The sequence below is a fragment of the Agelaius tricolor genome, unplaced genomic scaffold (assembly GCF_023055355.1).
Source record: "Agelaius tricolor isolate 1412-34295 unplaced genomic scaffold, bAgeTri1.0.p SCAF_6, whole genome shotgun sequence".
Lineage (NCBI taxonomy): Eukaryota > Metazoa > Chordata > Aves > Passeriformes > Icteridae > Agelaius > Agelaius tricolor.
Window position 1 is genome coordinate 14,325,826 of NW_027269266.1, and position 20,201 is coordinate 14,346,026.

The 20,201-nt window shown below is 40.0% G+C and overlaps 1 protein-coding gene across 5 annotated transcripts in view; it reads left to right on the forward strand.

Moving 5' to 3' along the window:
- The window catches only part of ABI1 (abl interactor 1), a 77,331-nt gene that overhangs the window by 14,313 nt on the left and 42,817 nt on the right, over positions 1-20,201 (forward strand). For all 5 annotated transcript variants that reach the window (XM_071428778.1, XM_071428774.1, XM_071428776.1 and 2 more), the window contains exon 2: positions 8,698-8,865. In XM_071428778.1, the coding sequence (XP_071284879.1) occupies positions 8,698-8,865 (168 nt within the window). The remainder of the gene's footprint in view (positions 1-8,697; positions 8,866-20,201) is intronic.

A 20,201-nucleotide genomic window follows, 5' to 3' on the forward strand; every position in this document is an offset into this window, starting at 1 on the left:
AACTTGAGTTTGTTTCTATGTTGCTGCCACTATATCACAGAGAGGATATTGAAGTAACTAATAAATACTGAAGTGTTTTCTTCTTATTCTCACCAAAAAAAAAAGAGGGAAAAATAAGTCTCTGATGTATCAAGGAGCATGTCTTGCTAGATGAGCTATGTTTGAGGATGGGTACCATCACTTAAGAAAGTAAACAGAAAGCCATTTTAATTTCAAGCCCTATTACAAAAATAAAATCAATATTTGAGAGACATTCTATTTGTTTCTCTATGCACTGTAAGTTCTCTAATTTGCTGTTATCTGCTGTCTGGTGTGCCAAAATAATCATATGCTCCAAAGCCTTGGGTTGCTTTTTTGGTGTTGAAGGAAGAAGACTGCTACGGAAGTGCCAAGGATTTCTTTTTCTGTCTGACAGTCCAAGGGTGGCATTAGAATCACAGAATTATAGAATTATTTAGATTGGAGAAGGACTTTAAGGCCATCAAGTCCAGTCATTAACCCAGCATTGCCAAGTCCATTAGCAAACCATGTCCTAGGTGCCACATCTGCCCATCATTTAAGTACATCTAGGGATGATGAATCAAACACTGTGGAGCTCTGGCTGATATCTCTGATGTCAGAGCCTGTTTTATGTCTGCTCTGAAGAAAGTTGTGTTTGATGTCATAAGGCAAATCAGACACTGCAAGAAAGTTCAAGGCATAGTTTTGGAGCAACTGTATGTGCAGCTATTGGACTGTGCTTTACAGGAAGGAAATAATATGGTTTCTGTACTGAAGCTTATATTGTCTAAATCATGTAAAACACAATGTAAGACTTAGACCAAATTTCTTACCCTGGCTGTGTGTGCAGCCTTGAAGCCTTACTAATTGAGTGTACAAGGGTTGTGTGAAAATGACACATGGGCATGTCTGTTCCTGTCACTTGAGTTCAGTGTGGCATGCAGTTATGGTTGTATAGACAGACTGTGACAACTGACAGTAACAATGTATTCTGCCAACATAGTTACTGAAATGTCTCTTTGATTTGATTTGGCAGAAGAACTGAAAATTACATTTTCAACAGTATTTTTATATATTGTATATAAATAATATATATATGTAAGTTTTTAATAAGAGGAGTGGCTTAGTCCAGAGCCAATGAACCTTATTTGTTGCATTGGGCAGAAAATGCTACTAACAGAGCAGCTGGCATGTACCTTCCCAGGCTCCATCTGTCAGAGTCTGCATTGCTTTATAAATCACATTCCTACTGGAGAGATTTATTTCTTGCTATAATGTTTGCAGCCTGGATTAAAATGGAATTCCTCAGTTGTTGTTTTTAAAATTTATTTATTGTTTAAGTGTGTATGTGTGTGTGTGTATATATATATGAATGATATATGTTGCTTAAACTTTCTATTAGAATTAACTTCCCCTCTTAATAAAGAAGCTTTTCTCCCTCTACCTTCCTCAAAAAAGAGGATAATTTAAAAAATTGAGACTCTTCTATTTATAGTTAATCAACAGAATGGAAAACAACTTTCTTTCGAATAAAAGAAAATCAGGGACACAGTGAGATCGACTAAATTTTGTCTCAGCCCATAGAAATGCTAATTTGCTATCAAGGCTATTCAGGACTGGTCAGGGGAATATTATTGATGGAAATGAAGGATTTGCTTCTAGCTGATTGTCTCCTGCATACAGGATTTGGGGGAAGGGCTTGTCTGAAACAGAGTTTGGGAATTACAGGCACTGCTGGTTACACTGCTGTATGTGTTTGTTAAACAGTAATTTGGTGTGTGTCTTGACCCTTGAGATAGAGAAGCTGACTAGTCAATGTTTTTTGTCAAGATAGTGTTTCTAAAAAGAAACAGACTGAAATCTTGTTTGTGGACTGCAGTGTAGTGGTGGTGGTGATCATCTCATCTTCTGGTGCCTTGAATGAATTCCAGCTTATTGTGCAAGGTCTTTACCTGGGGAGAAGAGATTTCAAGTTCTTCCAGTTTCTCTGCGTTTTGTATAGCTGAGTTACTTCATCTTATCTGGAGAAACTCAACAGACAAGGCATTATTTCATACCAGTGGGTTTTTCTGTCTTAGATGCTGGAAGGAAATTCCCTGGAGTTGAATGGTAGATGCTAGCTTTGCTGTGTTTATTGAGGATTTCTGCCTTAGTAGATGCAAAGAATTACTGTTTACTGAATGAACTTGAAAGAATTTTAATTGTGCTGGTTTTGGGGTTTCCATAGTGAGAGGTGTCTTGGGTGTCTTGCTCTTAATGGTTAGGCATCCTTCTGTACCTTACGTGGCTTTCAGATTCCTCCATACTCCTGGAACAATTAGTTACTTAAGTGATTGAGAGCTTTGATATTTCTATTTGACACTACTTCTCACTATGTGAAGAGAGAAGTGTGCTCAATAGTCTATTCTATTTCTTGTTTTCACTGTCAGTGAAGGATTGACTGCCAGCCCCCTGGAGAGGCCTTGGACAGGAGGTGGACATGTTCAGTGACTGCAATATGTTGCTATTAATATCTTGCAGGCTGTGGGGTAATTAAAATCTTGAGCTTTTACTTGCATAAATGACACAAATTCAGGAATGGTGGAAAACTACAACAACATGACAAGTTGTGATAAAAATCACTTTAGTAAAACCCTTGAACATTTTTGTATTGCATGAACTTTAGTACTGATCTCTGTGATGCAGAATTTTACTTGAGATTTGCCAGTGGTCTGGAATGTGTGTGGCTTTTGGCTCTAGTGCTGCTTCGTATGGAGGCTGGGTTGGTCCTGTCATTTTAACAGGCTGTACTTGGACTAAGTCCCTTCCTGTTCTTTGTCCCCACAAAGCTTGCTTTTTAAATTTCCCACAGTTGTTTTTACTGATGATAATAATGATATGAATGGCAGAGCAAGGGGTTTCAGTAACAAGAATATGGATAGTGATCTGCTTAAGTTGATCAGAGACATAAGGTGAAGTGTACTGGTGACTCTCTACAGCCTTATCTGGTGCTGTGGGAGGATGTCTCTTGTCCTAATACGTTGGACAAGGGTTAAGTTTGAACTTCTGAGCTAACCCTTCTGGTGGCTTGCTTCACTTTTTAGTGGGGGAATTGGGCTGCTGATCAGTGAAGAACAGTCCAAGTTGTAGGCAGGTAAATTCCAGGCCAGATATAACTCTGTGCATATTGCCATGTACTCAGCACATCATCCATCCCCTTGAAGTATTGCCTAGCCTAATGCATTGCAGAGAGAATTTCTTCAATGGAATTGCTGTATGGAACAAGTACTGTAAACCTGTTGCAGGAGACAATTGACATACTGATTGATACTGCTATTTCTAACCTGCATGGCATATGTAATGTAAAGCAATTTAAAGCAACCTCTTTTGTAAATTTTGAAACCTTAGTTTCCCATGCCACTTTGGAATGCTGTATCATATATCCCTTAAGGCTGTATCTGTGGTGATAAAAACCCTGAATGCTCCCTGCTGAGTACCTGCTACTAATAACCACAGTCTGTGTAATCTTCTTAGATGGCTTCCAGGTAGGTGTTTGGCTCCTGAAGGTTCTTCAGAGTATAGAAACTTGTGGCACTTGCTGCTGTGACTTGTCAGTGTTTCTCTTTCCTTTAATGTATAACTGATACTCTGAGGTAATAACCATCCATAACAGCCAAAAAGTCTACTGTGGTGCAGTGTGTTTACAAAGCAGTCTGACAAGCTCTATGAAAAACAGATAAGGGAGAACCTGTATCTGTGGGGTACCTACTTATTTCAGTATGTATCTCCTCAGTTATTTGCAGTAATCTTGGGACATGGTATTCAACGTAAATTACATTTAGATCCTGAGCCAAAAGTCCAGTCTAGTGTATATGGCATATTTAAACCTTTTAGAAACACATTACTACTGCTTAGATGTGAAATACTTGGTCTAAGAACATATATTGTGAATAGTTTAGAGATGTCCAAGCTTTTTGCAATTAGCAGTCAGAAGTAACAAATAAGCCCTCAAGACCAGCTTTGATTTGTTAAAAACTTTATCAGATCAGTGAAGCTGCAGCTTCAGACTCATACATCTGAAGCTCCACATAATGTTACAAGCCATCGCTTTAGGGGAGGTGTGTTCCTGTTTTCTGAATGTGGAAACCACTTTTCAGAAATCCATTCCTTCCATTTTGAAGTGTCCCCAGGTATTTCTCAGGCAGGTTAAAGTACTGATGTCTAGGAGTCTCCAAGCCACTTCCAGAATGTACTTCTTCACCATTCTGTAAAAGTATTTCCTATTGACTTGAAAAATTAGTTGCTATAGGTTGAAGTTAACATAAGCCCATAGGATAAAAATTTTGTCTGAGTGGTTGATACGGATCTCTGAGCTAGAATGGCAAGACCTTAGTGAAGAAAACAGGACTTGGAAACCTGGACTGTAGTGCTTGTGTTATCAGAAAGCATTTTGTAAATACCAAAGATAGATACATGATGAGATGAACAAAAGAGAATACTAATGAATGTATTGATGACTTTGCATAGTTGCATTCTGTGAATGCATTCTGTGATGCATGATAGAGACTGCTGAATTCCTGTGGCAACTGATTGTAGTAATCCTAATTTTATCTTTAATCAACTAATGATAGGTAGAATTCTTTTTCAAAAAGACCAAAGCATAAAACTGAACAATTTTCTTCTGTTTGCTCGTGAAACAAATGCAAATGTATTGCAGTGTTGCATTTTAAAGGTGCATAAGCAGTGACAGCAGAGGCAAATAGAACTGAGTATAAAGTTGTTCTTGTAGCTTGATTACTGAGAGTGATCAAGCCCAGCAACAGAACTCCAAGCATCTGAACAGCTATTGAGCACTCAGTACTTTAGAGCTGTTTCACTTACTGGTTATTGGGCTATTTTAGGGCAGTTCTCTGTTAGTAGTTTATCCTGGATGAGTTTTTCTGTGCTTGAATTTGCACATATTCCAACAGCTTGAAGATGAGAAATGTGGAGCAACCTGTGCCACATACTAAGGAGGCATTTTGATTTGCTTTTGCTAGGCCAGCCAGCTTTGGTGTGATCTGATAAGCTGCTTTCTGACCTTTGTCAAATGGAACCAGTTGTTCTGGTGGAGAATTTATCTTACAGGGAGTTTCAAGTAGAGGGTATGGAACTGAAGTTGAAAGAGGGAGAAGAGAGGTTGGACAGCAGGTACTGAGGGGATGGACTGGTGTGTTTGCAGGGGAAAGTTTGACTTCTGAAGATGATTTTTCAGTGTGAGCTGATGAGATTTGTAGAGGGAGCCTGTACATGCTGTGTGCTGTATGAACTGGCACATGGTGGGAATTAGCTGAGAGAGAGGGAGGTGGGAGGGCAGATGGCTTGAACAATGCACACACAGTGTTGTGGGGATGTGCCTGTGTGGGTGGCGGTTTGGAGAGGGGGAAGATGAGACTTGCAAAGATCAGCTGTGGAGTGATGGAGAGGTTCCTCATCATTTGACCTTGACATGTCACTGAACTGAAGACTCAGTAATTAAGCTTCTACTCTGTTTTTATTGTGTCAATTGCTTGGCTGCAGAACCAGTTTTGACTTTACAATAGTATTTATGTAAACTCTTCAAGGAAGAAGTTTAATTTGACAAAAATACATGGTATGCAGTGTGGAGTACCATGCAGTTTTAACTCTCTTTATGTACCTCATGAAATGATATGAGAGGTTTTCTTTTAAAATTTCTTTAGTATTAAATCTAGTTATGTGAAGGCAGTTTCAAACAGCAATTTTGTCATAGTCACATGGCTGTTAGAGGTGAACTGGGGATACAGGTAGGAGTTTACAGGAGGGAAACTTCAAAAGTTATGATGTTCTGTAAAGAATATCCACTTTACTACCAAAGGGGATCAAATTTTTGTTTATATCAAGGACAACTGGTGAAAAAACAATTTCTTTGAAGCTTTTAATACTAGATTGCAAAGTAATTCTGAGCCATTAGGAAAGAAGTCAGATGACAATCTCTGTATTGTGTTGTCTCAAAATTGAGTAGTTAACTCGTGCTTATGTATTACATTGAATGTAAACACGTGTGCTGTCTTCTAGTCTGCTTTCAGTTTTTGCTTAAAAAGAGATGTGAGAGTAACAGTTGAAGAACATTGGAACTCTCTGCTCCATCCTGTTTCTGTCACACAGTTCTTGGCTTCTCCCTCTACCCTCCTGCCTTTGCTGTCTGTGAAGCTTTTAGCTTATATCTTGTGGGTGCCAGCAGTTCGCATTAAAATAATGCAAAGGACTGGATGTCAAGTTAGTTCTAATCTAAACTGTTCATCGGCAAACTGAAATTGCCTGAATTATCTGCAAAGCTTGAAAATGTTCCTGATCTAGTTCTTACAGGACACGAAATGCATTCCACATCTCAACTCTGTTCATTTAATCCTGCTGCCAAAGTAGTAATTTGAGCAAATAACTAAAACGTTTGGTGCTTAGGCAAATGAGAGCAAGACGTTTAATCAACGAATCATTACAGATGAAAAGAAACTTGTTATTCACCGAAGTTTTCTTCTTTGACAACACTCAGTAATGGAGTGCTGTGGCTTTGTCACCTCTTGGTGTCTAGACTAATAGTATTTAATTGAAACTTCATAATAAGAAAACTGCTTGAGTAAAGGCTGCAGATCTCCACTTGAGTTTATATGAAGTTACACTAATGTTGACTGCTGCTTTATTGGTTGTATCTAGTTCAGTTAACCTTTTATTTCAGACACCATTGATCTGCTACCTGCATTTTTACCATTTTCCACAGTGGTAGAAGTTCAAGTAAAATTATTGGTTGTTTTCTTTAGGCTGTAGTTCAGTAGGACAATGTTTTTAAAGTCACTGCTAGTTGTGAGTTGAAGTTTAAAATGCCACTTTGGAAAGCCAACTTTCAGAAATTTGTTTCTTGAACCTTTAGTAGTTGTTTTGCAGGTTATGTTTTCTGAAGAAGCAAAGTGACTTTTACTAATTTTTCCTGACAGCTAGAAATGTCAATTCTTTTTTTAGATGAAAGGTAACCTTGTTTGCATTTGGAAATACTAAAAAATGGAGTTTTACATAGTCTGTCCTTAGTGTACCTTAGCTGTTTTGCCTTTTGGCAGCAGATTACGTTGAACCATTCTTGCTGCTTCACATTTTAGAAGGCATCTGTATGTGAATTCCATTTTAAGGATGGCATTAACCAAGTGTCAAGTGTCACCAATAAGTGTCAAACATTGCTAGGAATGTTAGTCATGAATATGACCAAAATTCCTGGACTGGGGGGAACTCACCAGTGTTTAAGTAATATATAAACAAAATGTAGCATAGCATAACATGTTGCAGTATTTAGGTAATGATACAACTTTTATAATGTATATGAACAGCTTGTCTTCTGGTTTTCTTCTTAAAAATAAGAGACAGGACTGAAAAATGAATGAATGTTTGGAAACTGGGAAACATAGGGCTCAGTTGAATGCTAATGGAGTGTCTTTGTTTCCTTGCTTTGTGCTTAACATTGTAACTCTTGCGTACAATGCGTGTAGAGTGTTATTCAAAGAAATCAACAATAAAAATAGAAGTCTAATTAGAAGGGGCTATTAATATGGACTTTTTCTATTGGTTGCTGAGGTCTACTGTTTGTTCCACAAATAAATAAAATTGGGAAGAAATTAGCACTGAGTCATTGTGTACGCCAAACTTCCTTATGCGGTGCATCTCTATTGCAAGTGGAAGGAAATTCTGGATAGCTGCAGCTTGCAAATTGGGTAACAGATGAAATACATGGCCTCCACTGCCATCTCCTAAGGTGTGATACAGGGAGTACTTCAAAAGAGGTTTTGTGTGTGTGTTTTCATGGTAGAGGTGCTGTTGGTATCTCCCATCCTGTCAGAGAGGAGGAACTTACTTGGGCCATGCAACTCAAGTCATGTGAACATTTCCTCATCTTGGGCAGTAACCTGCCCTCTGACTAGGGAGCTGTCTCTCAGGACAAATTGAGGACTTTACCTTAGCAAGATGGGATTTCAGTGGGAAGGTTACCCTTCCCCTGTTTTTTACCCTTCAGGGGAAAGCATATATTCCCTTCTGATACCTCAAAATAGGTGTCTTCTCAGTAAGTGATGAACTTTCTCAACTGTCAAGGAAAGTTTATTAAGCTTTTGTGTGAGGAGGGATAATTTCACAAGTACTCCTGTATGCAGGAGGCCTCTGTGCACGCCATCCTGATGCTCTGCTCATCCTTCTTCTGGTCTGTGGGAGTAGTAGCCAGCATAGCTGGAGGGTGGGCTTTGTAGATGGCATGTGGAATAGGGGACACCCGACTGTGGGAAAATATTTTTCTGTCTTAATTAGCCGGGGCTGCATGACCTCATAAGAAATGGCAAAAGGAGCATTTCAGTGGTCATGGGGATTTGGAGGCTTTTTGAGAAATGAGGGATTGAACAGGCTTTAAAAAATCAACTCCAACAAATCATGGTAATGTTGTTTTTCCTACTGAATGAATTGTTTCTTGGCATCTAAATTTATTATTGTTAAATATTTTTCAAACACTTTCTCACCTCTGTATGATTGAGATTTTTAAAAATCTCATGCAGATCGAGTACTTTGGCTGCTCAGCCAGACCTTCTTGATTACAGATTCTTCCAAATGCAGGTTGTAATTTTTGTTCCTGTCCTTTTTCCCCATCCACTTCCTGGCCTAAACCAGATGTCTTGTTGTTTTGCTTTACAGGCTCCAGATAAAAGGAAAGCATTAGAAGAGACCAAAGCCTACACAACTCAGTCTCTAGCCAGTGTTGCTTATCAGATCAATGCACTGGCCAACAATGTATTACAACTGCTGGACATCCAAGCGTCCCAGCTACGGAGGATGGAGTCCTCCATCAACCATATCTCCCAGGTAATCTCTTTTCTTTTTTAATAGAGGACTGACAATGTTGGAGGAGGCATTATTGTATCTCTTATTATTGAGTTGGATAGTTTTTGTTGACTTCTTTATTGTGAGAGAAAATGGTAAGGCTTTTTTCTTTCTAATATTTATGAAACGTGCTTTGTGATAAAGATCATGATCAAAATAAAATAGTTCCTGTGTCAAGAATGCTGGAATTATATTTGATTTAAAGCAGGAATTAATTATTAAGATTTTAAGATCTGAAGCTGTGCTTGAGAAAGGGGTAGAGAGAAGGATTCTGTTTCTGAGAAGGAAATCTAGTTAGAAGTGCCATTTGGGAGGTGGTATTTTACTTAACACATGCAGTGAGTTCATTTGTTTTCATAGCCTTGCAGGATATAATTTCATGTGCTGTGTGGAAGGGGAGAGGGGTTCACATGCTGCCACTACCTGCTCAAGCCAAACTCCTTCCCAGCCAAGGCAGTTGAATGAGTGAGCTGACCTGACTTGAACTGTGACTGCAGTATTACTGGAGTTTCTGCATTGAGCACATGGAAATAGATGACAGGAAAGAATAGGTCTATCCCTCTCTGTGGCAGCCTGTGTTTCCCTGGCTGAAGCTTCACCCTGCCTGCTTGCTTCTGTGGGGGGGAAGCATTGTTGCTGCTGCCTGCCTTGTACCTGGTCATTGGCCTGATTGTATGCTAACTCAGCCAAAAGTGTCTGCTGTGTTTAATCTGGAAGTGGCTTGCTGCATAACCAGGTGTGTGCCATCTTAATGCCAGTGCAGGCAGGGACAGGACTCAGTTATTTCACCCTTACAGTGCTGTTCTGAAATGGGCTTGAGGGAGTTGTTAAAAGCCCAGTATCCACTCTCTTGTGCTCTTACTGAAATTCAGTCAGATCTTCACTGGGCTTTGTCCTATGTCTCTTTGAGATGTTTTGTAAACAAATAGCACAGGATGCAACCTAAAACGTTTTTCAGTGCAGCCAGTGAATTAAAAACCTTAGTCAACCAGCATCCTGTTGGTGGTACACCTTAGACCAAATAAATGAAAGAAAATGCTTCTTATGGTCCCTGCTCTCTCCCTTCCCAGCCCTGCTAACTCTTACTGTTTTTTTAGGGTTGTGGTTTCTAAACATCCTTGTGAAATGGCAGCACAATGGTTTTATCAAAAGTATGTCAGCAGGGAGAAGATTCCAGTGCATATGGAAGGGCCCTCTTAGTAAGAAACCTATCAAAAACGCATGTGAGGTTAACGTGTGCTGAGAACTAAACAATGCTAAAAGCTGTGTGAAGTATTTAAAAAGTACCTGCCACTGAAACAGGAAAGTAGGAGGAAATTAAATTGCTGTAGATAAGCTTTTTTTTTTATGTTAAGTATTCAGAGATGCTGGGATTATGACTACCTTTTAAGAAATGGCTGAGAAAAGAACTGAATCTACAGATTTTCCCAAGCATTGGATGCCCTCTTATACTAAGCACATCTTTTCTTAAATATTTGAGAGCTGCAGTGTGTGTGAAGTGATTATTGTTAAATTCTCGTTTGCCACTAGTATGGCTAACCATGGAAAAAGCCTAAATGTTTGATACTAGCATAAAAGGTGTTAACCCACTGTACTATTTGCTGCTTGGACTGAAGGCACTATGCTGAAAGCTATTGAGTCACCTGATACATGAACTGTTTGCTAAAGGCTGTGAACAATCAGTGCTTTGTAAAGCTTTTAAGAAGTGTTTAACAAGGTCACTTGCTTGTAGTTTCTGTCCTGGTTGGTCTTGCCTGAAACTAATCCTTGCTTATAAATGAACCTCTGCAGACTAATTTTGTAGAATTAAACTGGATACAGATAATGCACACATACCAGCTCAGCTATTTGCTTTGAAGTGTTTCTGCTCAAATGCTTCAACTGCCTTTCTTAAATCGGCTGTACAATTGCTGTGATAGACTGTTGTGAAATGCTTTGGGATCTCCAGAGTCTCCTTCCCTGTGCCTGTATCAATTGTGAATATTTTCCTGTTAATAAAGCATGAGGATGAACAAATTCTCAAAATGGCATTCTTTTTCATGAAAGAAGTATTGCCTAGAAGCACAGAACTGCGCCATTGCCAGGTCAATTACTCAATTCTGGAGTTTGCAAAAAAGAGCAGCTGTCTGTGAAATAAGATACAATTTGATAGTTCTAAGGAAGAAAGTCCTGTGACTCTTCTGAGTCCAGACGCTTTCTGTTTCCATACTGTTTTTCAGTTCACTGTGCATGTTCTCCAGAATGACTCTAAGCTAAATCCCTGGATAGCTAAGCCTGATTAGTAGCCACTTGGTATTTTTTCTAGCTTTGTATCCTCTTCACTGGAAAAAACACTCATGAAAAGTTAGGTGAGGGACTAGTGTGTTATATTGTTACTGGAGCCTAATTTTACAGATGGAAATTGTGCTTGGTTTTATAGGAAAAAATTAATTTGGCTTTGGTTTCCGGTTGAGCACAAACACAGAGGCTTCACATGAGTAATCACAGTGTGGTGAGGGAGCACTTTTCTGAGGTGGAGGCAATGGAATGGCTTTCTCATAGCAGCCAGAGCAAAAACCTGCCCAGCTGCATCTGTGTTTTCTGTAGTTACAGTTGTCTTTCAAGCTGTAATGCCTGGGTCTGGAGTGACCTGCCATGTGATTGTTTACTACACCCAGTACAGGAGGCTGTGCACATACAGCTCAGCTCTTTGGTTTAAATTCTTCATGTTGACCTGGAGCATTGCCAATCTGACTTGACCTTTCCAAGCTGCTCTGATATGGCAAAGACTTGGTCACTCTTCTGGAGAAGTTTGAAAACCTGTCTGGTATAAGGGATCCTAGTTAGCCTGTTAGACAAGATCTGGGGGGAAAAAGATAGTAGGTGTATACTTGGCACCAACACGAGCATCACGACTTCACTGATGGCATTAACTTAGCAAATGTGCTAGACACCATTCTATAAGAAGGGCCAAATGCAGGATCCAGGGAATACCAGCCTGTCAGCCTGACCTTGGTGCCAGGGAAGGTCATGGAACGCATCATCTTGTGTGCTAACATGTGACACATGAAACCAGGGGATCAGGCCCAGCCAGGATGGGTTTGTGAAGGCAAGTCCTGCTTGACCAGCCTGATCTCCTTCCATGACAAGGAGACCCACTTAGTAGATGAGAGAGAAGCTGTGGATGTTTCTACCTGGACATTAGTAAAGACTTTGACACCATTTCCCACAGCGTCTCCAGGACAAACTGGCTGCTCATGGCTTGGATGGGTGTGCTCTTTGCTGGGTAGAAAACTCTAGAGATGGCCAAGCCTGGGAGTGTTGGTAAAGGGAGCTACATCCAGCTGGTCACTGGTCACCAGTGGTGTTCCTCAGGGCTTGGTATTGGGGCTGGTCCTGTTTAATAGCTTTATCAATGATCTGGATGAGGGGATTGAGAGCATCCTCAGTCAGTTTGCAGACACAGCAAGTAGGGTGGAAGTGTTGGTCTGCTGGAGGGTAGGAAGGCTCTGAACAGGGATCTGGACAGGCTGGATGGAATGGAAGAGGCTAATGGTCTGAGGTTCAACGAGACAAAGTGCCAAGTGCTGCAGTTGGACTGCAACTCCATGCAGCATTCCAGGCTTGGAGAAGTATCTGGGAAGCTGCCCAGCAGAAAAGGACCAAGGAGTGTTGGTCAACAGAAGCTGAACCTGATGCAGCATGTGCCCAGGTGGCCAAGACCAGCAGTGCCATCCTGGCCTGTGTCAGAAGTAGTGTGGCCAGCAGGACTAGGGAAGTGATCATCCCTCTGTACTCAGCACTGTTTCTTGGTTGTACTCAGCTCTTCCTCTCCTCTTCTTGGAAATGAAAGTTGACTTAAAACATGTACTTTAAGATAAATTTTTTGCTGCTTCATTTCCATAAAGTTTGAGAAAATGAAGATGGGGCAGCCAGATTTCTCAGAGGAGAGAGGTTGACAGGGGCATCCTTGTTTACTGTGTCAAAACTGAAAAATGTAACAGATCAGCGCTCATGTTTATGTCAGAGCTGCAGCACTGGATGTAGCAACTATTCCTTTTTTTTTTTCTCTCTACATAAACAGTTTTTAAATAGCTCAGTATTTAAATCCAAGCATGAAGAAAGCAGTAGTCTCCTTTTAAAGAAATTATAATTTTCACCAGGAAACACTGCCCCCCTTAAACATTCAGTGTGAAGATTTTCTTTTGCATCCGAAGCTCTCCTTTAATACAAAATAGGGACTATTGCAAAAAAAGTGTTCTGAAAACATCACTCTCAGCATAAAAAGATACACACACATTTCTTGTTGCCATTTAAAGTTATAAGCTTTTAGAACTAAAAAAATAATTTAAAAACTCCCCTGAATTAGTTCAGAAGCATCTTGCCTGTTACCATCCATGTCTAATTAATTGCATGTGTAATTCCAGTGCTGTATGCAAGCAGAAAGCCAAATGCCTTATGTTGCTGTGCCATGGGTGTGTAGGTTAAGTCAGGGCAACAGTGCAGATAGACAGATGTCTTCTTTTAGGCTTTCTGAATTCTACAGCTGTAGCTTGTGTTGAATCACACATAGATAGTGCCAAATACTAAGGCCTTTCCATTGGGTTAGCTCCCAGTCAGGACTGATGTGGATTAGGTTTCAGAGAAGTCCTGCTGAACTTTTCTGGGGCTGTAAGGGGTGAGTTCCAAAGCAGCAAGTTGGTGTTTGACAGAGGAACACAAGAGCTGTTACATGCTCAGCCCATCTCTGGTATTTGAAGAGACAAAAGGCAGTGGCAGGTACAGTGGTGACTCTTTATGATTGAGTTTTTGTAGGAAAGAGCTTTCAGAGTGTGTGTGCTTTGGATTAATGTGATACTGCATTTAGGGATTGCGGTGTATGATCACAACACAGTTTATTTCATTTTTGAAAGCCAAGAAGTAGAAACAGAGTAGAAAATGTGACAAATCTGCTGATGAATGTGGATGGCCATGCCTAGAAACAAGCAATTACATGAAGTACTTTGGTACACTTACAGATGGGAGCAAAAGACCTTTCCAGATCCTCTTAATGGTGACTGTGCTTGCAAAGTACATCTGTCCAGGTACTTCTATGCTGAAGTTGCCTCATTAAAAAGAAGTAAATGCTTAGACCTCTGACCTTTTTCTCTGGCCTAAAGAACATATGGGCTAGATGGAAGGACTGTTAATTGGAGAGAAGATTAGCCAGAACTAGCAAATGGTTGACTGCTACTAACAGCAGGGTCAGTGCTGGAGCCCACAGTGTTCAGAATGTTCTTTGGAGACCATTCAGAACATAAAGCATATCCTCAACAAATCTGGGACTAACTCTAAGTTAGGAAAGGTGATTCATACGCTGAATGGCAGAGCTTCAGGATGCAGGACTCTTATTGAACCAGCAAAAACCTTGGCAAACTGGGCAAGGTGCAAAGTCCTACACCCTTGGGTAGGGCCCAGTGTGCATTTGTATGCACTGGGAGGTGACTATGTGAGTAGTAATGGGTTGGAAAGGAGCTGGTGTGCTGGTGGGTGCTGTGCTGAGCATGAGCCAACACCACAAGGCTATCTGAATAAGTGAAGCAGTGTGGTGGGGCTGCCTTGGGAAGATTGTGGCTGACAGATCAAAGGCAGTGATGTGATTTCATCGGGAGTGCTGGATCTGGCTTGTTGGTTTTTCTTTTTTCTTTTTGTCACCTCTGCATTGTTCAAGAGTGATTTAGGGAAACCAGAGACAGTCCAGCAGACAGGGATGCAGAGACGGTTGGGGGCATGGAGCATGCAGCCTGCAAGGAGAGGTTGAAGGAGTTGTGTTAGTTTGGTCTGATAAAGAAAAAGCAAAGCAGTGGTGTTATGGTAGCCCAGTAGTACTTAAGTTTGTTTCTGTCTCTGCAGTTAGTCTTTTGCCTGATAGTGACAGTGTAATGTTAAACAGCTAGCCATAAGCTGAAGCTTGGCAGATTAGTACATGGAGCTGGGAAAAGCCTTTTTATTTTGGAGTGTGATGCAGCACTGGATCTCTGCCATGACTCTTTTTGGTATTACACTGCAGCAGCTGGATGTATCCTAAAAGCTGACTTTGTATCCTTCAAAGGTATATGATAAGTTATAGGAACTGATTGTAATTATCTTCCCCCCTCCATCACCAAAGTCAGGGGAGAAGCTGCCATCACATATATATAAATGTTGTAAGCTTCACTTCCATTCAGACTTTCCACACATTCAGAAGTGTGTGGAGAGACCAAAAGTATCAGCAGGAACTAGTGCATCATCGAATGTTGTATATATTAGAAAACTAATGTCTTCTGTCTGGTTCTCTTGGACTGCCTGTGCCTGTCAGCAGCCACAAATACTCTAAATATGGCAAGAAACTTGCACCTTTTATTTAGATTAAGCTTGCCTTGGGTGACATTCTGTCTCCTAATAAAGTGCTGACAGTTATCTGTGGCCTTTGCTTCACATCCTGTTCTTCCTGTTCTCTCCCTGATAGAGGCCAAGGCTCCAAGAAGTTGTGCTGTGCTTGCTCTGTTTATCTGTCTGCTTATGAAAATTGTTTTCAACTTTGTGCATATCAGCTTCTACATGTTATATATAAATTGCTCAGAAAATAGCGTAATGTTTAAGAGTTGCCTTGTCAGCCATTCAGCTGAGAAATTCCCTTCATGTCCACAAATGAATGCATGTAGGATGTCGGTAATCCCAGTGCAGTTCAGCTGATGCAGTCAAAAAGAAAACCTCAGCACAGTACCAACAAACAAATCAAAGCAGCCCTCCCATGATACTCAGTTATGGACACCTATGAGAGAGCAACCACAATGTCAGCCTTTCTGTGAGGGAGAAGAGCAGTTGCTTTGATGAAGAAACTGAACCAGAAACTTTTGTTCTGCACTTTTTTTTTTCCTCTGTGGAATGCAGGGTTTTGAGCGTATTTTTGGGGAATGAGCGAAGTTGCTTGCTTTAATAGCCATTGACTGTCATGAATTCCTTCATATGCTTATTCCCATTCCACTGTCTGCTAGAAGGGCAATCTGAATGCATGGTTTTCAATGTGTTTTAGACCATTAAAACCTTCTTTCTGCTCAGTGGTTATTTTGCTGTAAGCTCTAGATACCTCATTAAATACTAAATTAAGAGGCCTGATGCAGCCTCTTGTTTTCTGAAATCAAAGCCAAAAATCCAGGACTGTGAACATGACTCTGAAAGGCCTTTTGGACGTTTTTGTGTAACAAAGGAGACATCAGTGTGTGTGCAGTCTTTTTAATGAAAGCCTCTCATATCTGGGAGATACACCACACAGACGAAATGCGTCACTGACCTGATATGAAGTCACATATTGGACTTTCCAAGGAATCTTGGGTTTTTTCCTTCAGATGCATCTGGTTAGCTTGCTGCCTGAAAGTGATTTTTCTTCTGTTTCAAGTCTTAGTAACCCACCAGTCTTCACATATGAATAGTTCCTGGTTTAGATAAAATTAAAGTTTTATCTATGTGTCAATGTTTTAATGCATAAATGCAGTGTGTGAGATAAGAACATTGTGGCTAATAAAACAGCAGGTAGCCAGCTACCAAAGCATTTACTCAGTTGTTGTACCTGTGCCATCCAGTGCAGCTATTTGGAATTTTGCTTTTTCTGGCAGCTGGGTAGTGGTGTGCTTTAGCTGACTCTTTTTGGGGGAATTGAGGGGAAAAACAAGTACAAGAAGCTTACTGTGAAGAAGATGAGCAACAGCATTCATTGTACAGCATCACTGAAGCTGCCACTCAAGAAAAATCCTGCTGGGTGCTTGTGGCTGGACTTCTTGTGCCATTCAGATAGGAATTGCTTAGTATTTTCTTCTGGCTGGTAATAAGTGCTTAGTTAACTTTGATCTGCAGGTGAAACACCAAGTAATGATTCACATGAGTGTTTATCAGCCAGTAATAACACTGCCACTTTTTATGGTGCTGCTGGTTTGACTTTCTTCTCTTTATTATTAGCCTTTTGGGGCCCATTGATACATGTTATGTCTTGTAAAAGCCCCCTTACAAGTCATATACTCACAGAGAACATTTCATTAGTTCATGGGAGGTCTGTGAATTACTTGGTAGCTGCTCTTCTAAAGCTGGGACAACTTCTGTTGGTTTTTGTAACTTTGAAAGAGTGTGTATGAAGTGTTAAAATCTGTCCAACTATGTTAGTCTTACTAAACACTTGTGTGGCTCTGGAGCCCCAGTGGGAATTCCTTCCCTTCCCCAGCATCATCTCTGCATCACTGGGGCAGTCACAAACCACAAAGGGAAGTTTCCCTTTACTGCACAAAAATGCAAAATGGTGTAGGGTGATATAATTCGTGGCTAAAGACCTAAATAGGTTACCCTGAACGTTGTTTATCTGGGACAGCTTATTTTGCTGGAGAATATTGTTAATTCTTCCCTGACCCTGCTGCAAGTGCCATCACAGAGGGGGCATTGTTGCCATAATAGAAATAAAACTGTAAATTTGTTTGTTTAAAAGCTGTACTCTATGTAGGGTTTTTATTTTTTGACAAAACACAGGATGGGTTTTGAATGAGCACATTTTGATTGACAATTAGCTAAGGCCATCATTTGCTCTCAGTCATTCCTGTTTGGAGTGTTTACTATGCACGTAGAAGTAACCAGCATGAAAGTATGTGTGCCTCTTTCTCAATTCCAAAATGTAATTACTAAAGCTGTCATTTCCCTCTCTAATATTAAATTCTGGTTCCAACAAACAGATTATTTTATAATTTTGGCTAATATTGTACCTAATTCTATCTTATGGGCATAAAAATGTAAGTAATATGTGACCACAGAATCACATATTGATTGTGATGGGTTTGTATGTTGTTTGCTTCCTCTTTGAGAATCTGCTGAGTAGCTGTGACTTAATGAATGTATCCTTGTATGAGTGCTAATGTTTAATGCAGCTTCACCTGTTCATGCCTAAAAGCATTTGCTTCTTCCCCTCACACAGTGTCCCAGGATGATTATTTACAATGGATCCAATGGTACAATTCAGCATGGTCTCACCCCAGTACTGAAGCTTGGCTTGCTATTTCTTTAACTGGCTTCTCTGTCCTTGCTTGCAAGAGAGAAATAATAATCAACCTGATTTTGTCATGCTATCTCATGTGTGGCAAGACCAGGAGCAGCAAGGGTATGATTAAAAGCTATTAGGCTTCTATATATAAACTAAGAACAAGTAGGATGGGGACCTTAGAGTTGAGAGGGGTCATGATAGAAATAATAAAACATCTAATTGCTTCAGGAAGAGTCAGTTGGGCCCTCATTTGAAAATATAAAAACAAGGAAATTGAATAATGACTGAAGGGCTTGATTTGAATGTAGGAATTTCTGCTTGCAGGTTGAACTCAGTGTCTTAGAGGATTATTTTTTTCATTTTAAGTTATTATTTTTGAACTGTGTTCAAAACTGGGCTTTATAAGGTTGCAAGATAAGCCTTCAAACCACAAATCAACCTTTATCAGACTGGAAAGAAGATAAACGTCGTCTTTGGGAAGCTGATCCTTCTTTGTCCGTTTATAGGATTTTCTTCTGTGTGTTGTTAAGTCAAGTACTGAGCAAGATGCAGGAATGGCCAGATCTAGTACAAGACTAGAAAAGATGAGTTCTACTGTGAAAAAGGCTTGTCACCTAAGCTAGCTGAAAAAGATGCTAACTGAAGTTTTTGAACAGGGTACATATTTTTTTTGCTCTTTAATAGCTCATAGGTAGTGTATGATAAGCTAATAAATGCCTGCTGTTGTGGACTAGCAATTTGTGTATTTCTCTAAATAGTTATTGAATTTCTTTTAACTAAAACTTGGATTAAAAACAAGAAAGAAACGTAACTTGAAACGATGCAGTTGACCTGTGCATGTGTCTTAGCAGATCATGGCTTCTGAGGGTGGAAGAATGGTAGAAATATTATATTATTTCAGTACTCCATCTCATGGCACTTTTTGCCTTCTGTGGTGATGAGCGAGATGCTGAAGTAATTGAAAACAATCTCCATTTGTGAAATGGAGGAACATCCAAATCATAACAGAACTGTTCTAACTTCATGTAGTTATGAGTCATAAAGGTAAAGAGAGAAGTCCTTCAGTCAAAAGGTCTGAAACAAATTAGCCTTTCTCAGCTATCTAATCTCTTACCTGTGTCACTGTATTCTGATTGTTTCCTCATGCATTTTGAATCTCAAGAGCCAGCACCAATAGGGTGATATCACCTATAAGCTGATAGGAGCCAGATCATCCTTTACTTTATTTGTTCCACTCTTCACACTGAGGATGGCCATTGCACTACTTCCATATCCCTGGTTTAGCCTCATCCTAAACTGATGTGTAATAAGCATATCTGGTTTTGTTTATGGATGGTATTCAGACCTGTAGATATGTCTGCTAGTGCCTTATTTTGATGGTAGCATGACAGCTGGCCTCAGAAGTGTTGCATCTATTACAGTTTCAAAGCACTCATGATGTAGTGGTTGTGTTTGATGGTACTCTGGAATCTGAATGCTAAAACTGGAGGAGAGAATTTCTGGGGGTGTTCATGATGCTTTGGTTAAAATAACAATTTTTTCTCTTTTCTGAGCTCAGGCTGTGGCACATGAATAAATAACAAAAAGCTCAGGAAGCGGGGGATGGTTTCCATAAGCCTTCACTGAGCAAAACTCAAGTTCAATCACTGAGGATTTTGCTGCTTTAAGCAGCAAATTCCTCCTGCAGTGCAGTGTGCCCCTGGGCTGGCAGCAAGAATATCAAGCTTCACTCCCAGTTAGCTTGCTTCATACTTCTAGACCTCCATTTGTGGGAGCAAAAGGAGGGTGAGGGGACCACAACTCCAAGTTACTGACATCTTATTTTCAGCCCAGTAACTTCAAGACTCTATTTTCTTGAGCTGTATTATTAGTGTAGTCAGTCCTTCAGTCGATGCAAAAATTTCTTCAGAGGTGCTCTCTACTAGAGCTGGCTTGAATATTTGGACTAAGTATATCTGACATTAAAAAAAAAATTATTTGGAAAACTTTAAAAAGACTCATTTTCATGTGAAATGTTTGCCTAGAATATGTTTCAGAGAACACGGCTAACTGGTCGTTATTGGATAATGACTGGTCACCTACTTTGAGAATATTGAAAAGCATCATCTAATCAGTGAAACTGATTTAAGAAAATGTGGAATGAATTTTTCCAAATGCATTTTTAGAAAGCAGAGGTTCTGCAAACAATTATGTGACTTAAGCAAACATCCTGGGAAAACAGATTGTGAGCAGTCTGCAGATCTTAACTTGGATAATTTTCCTGTCTGCTCTTCCCCTCCTTCCCATTTGATGAGATTCCTTA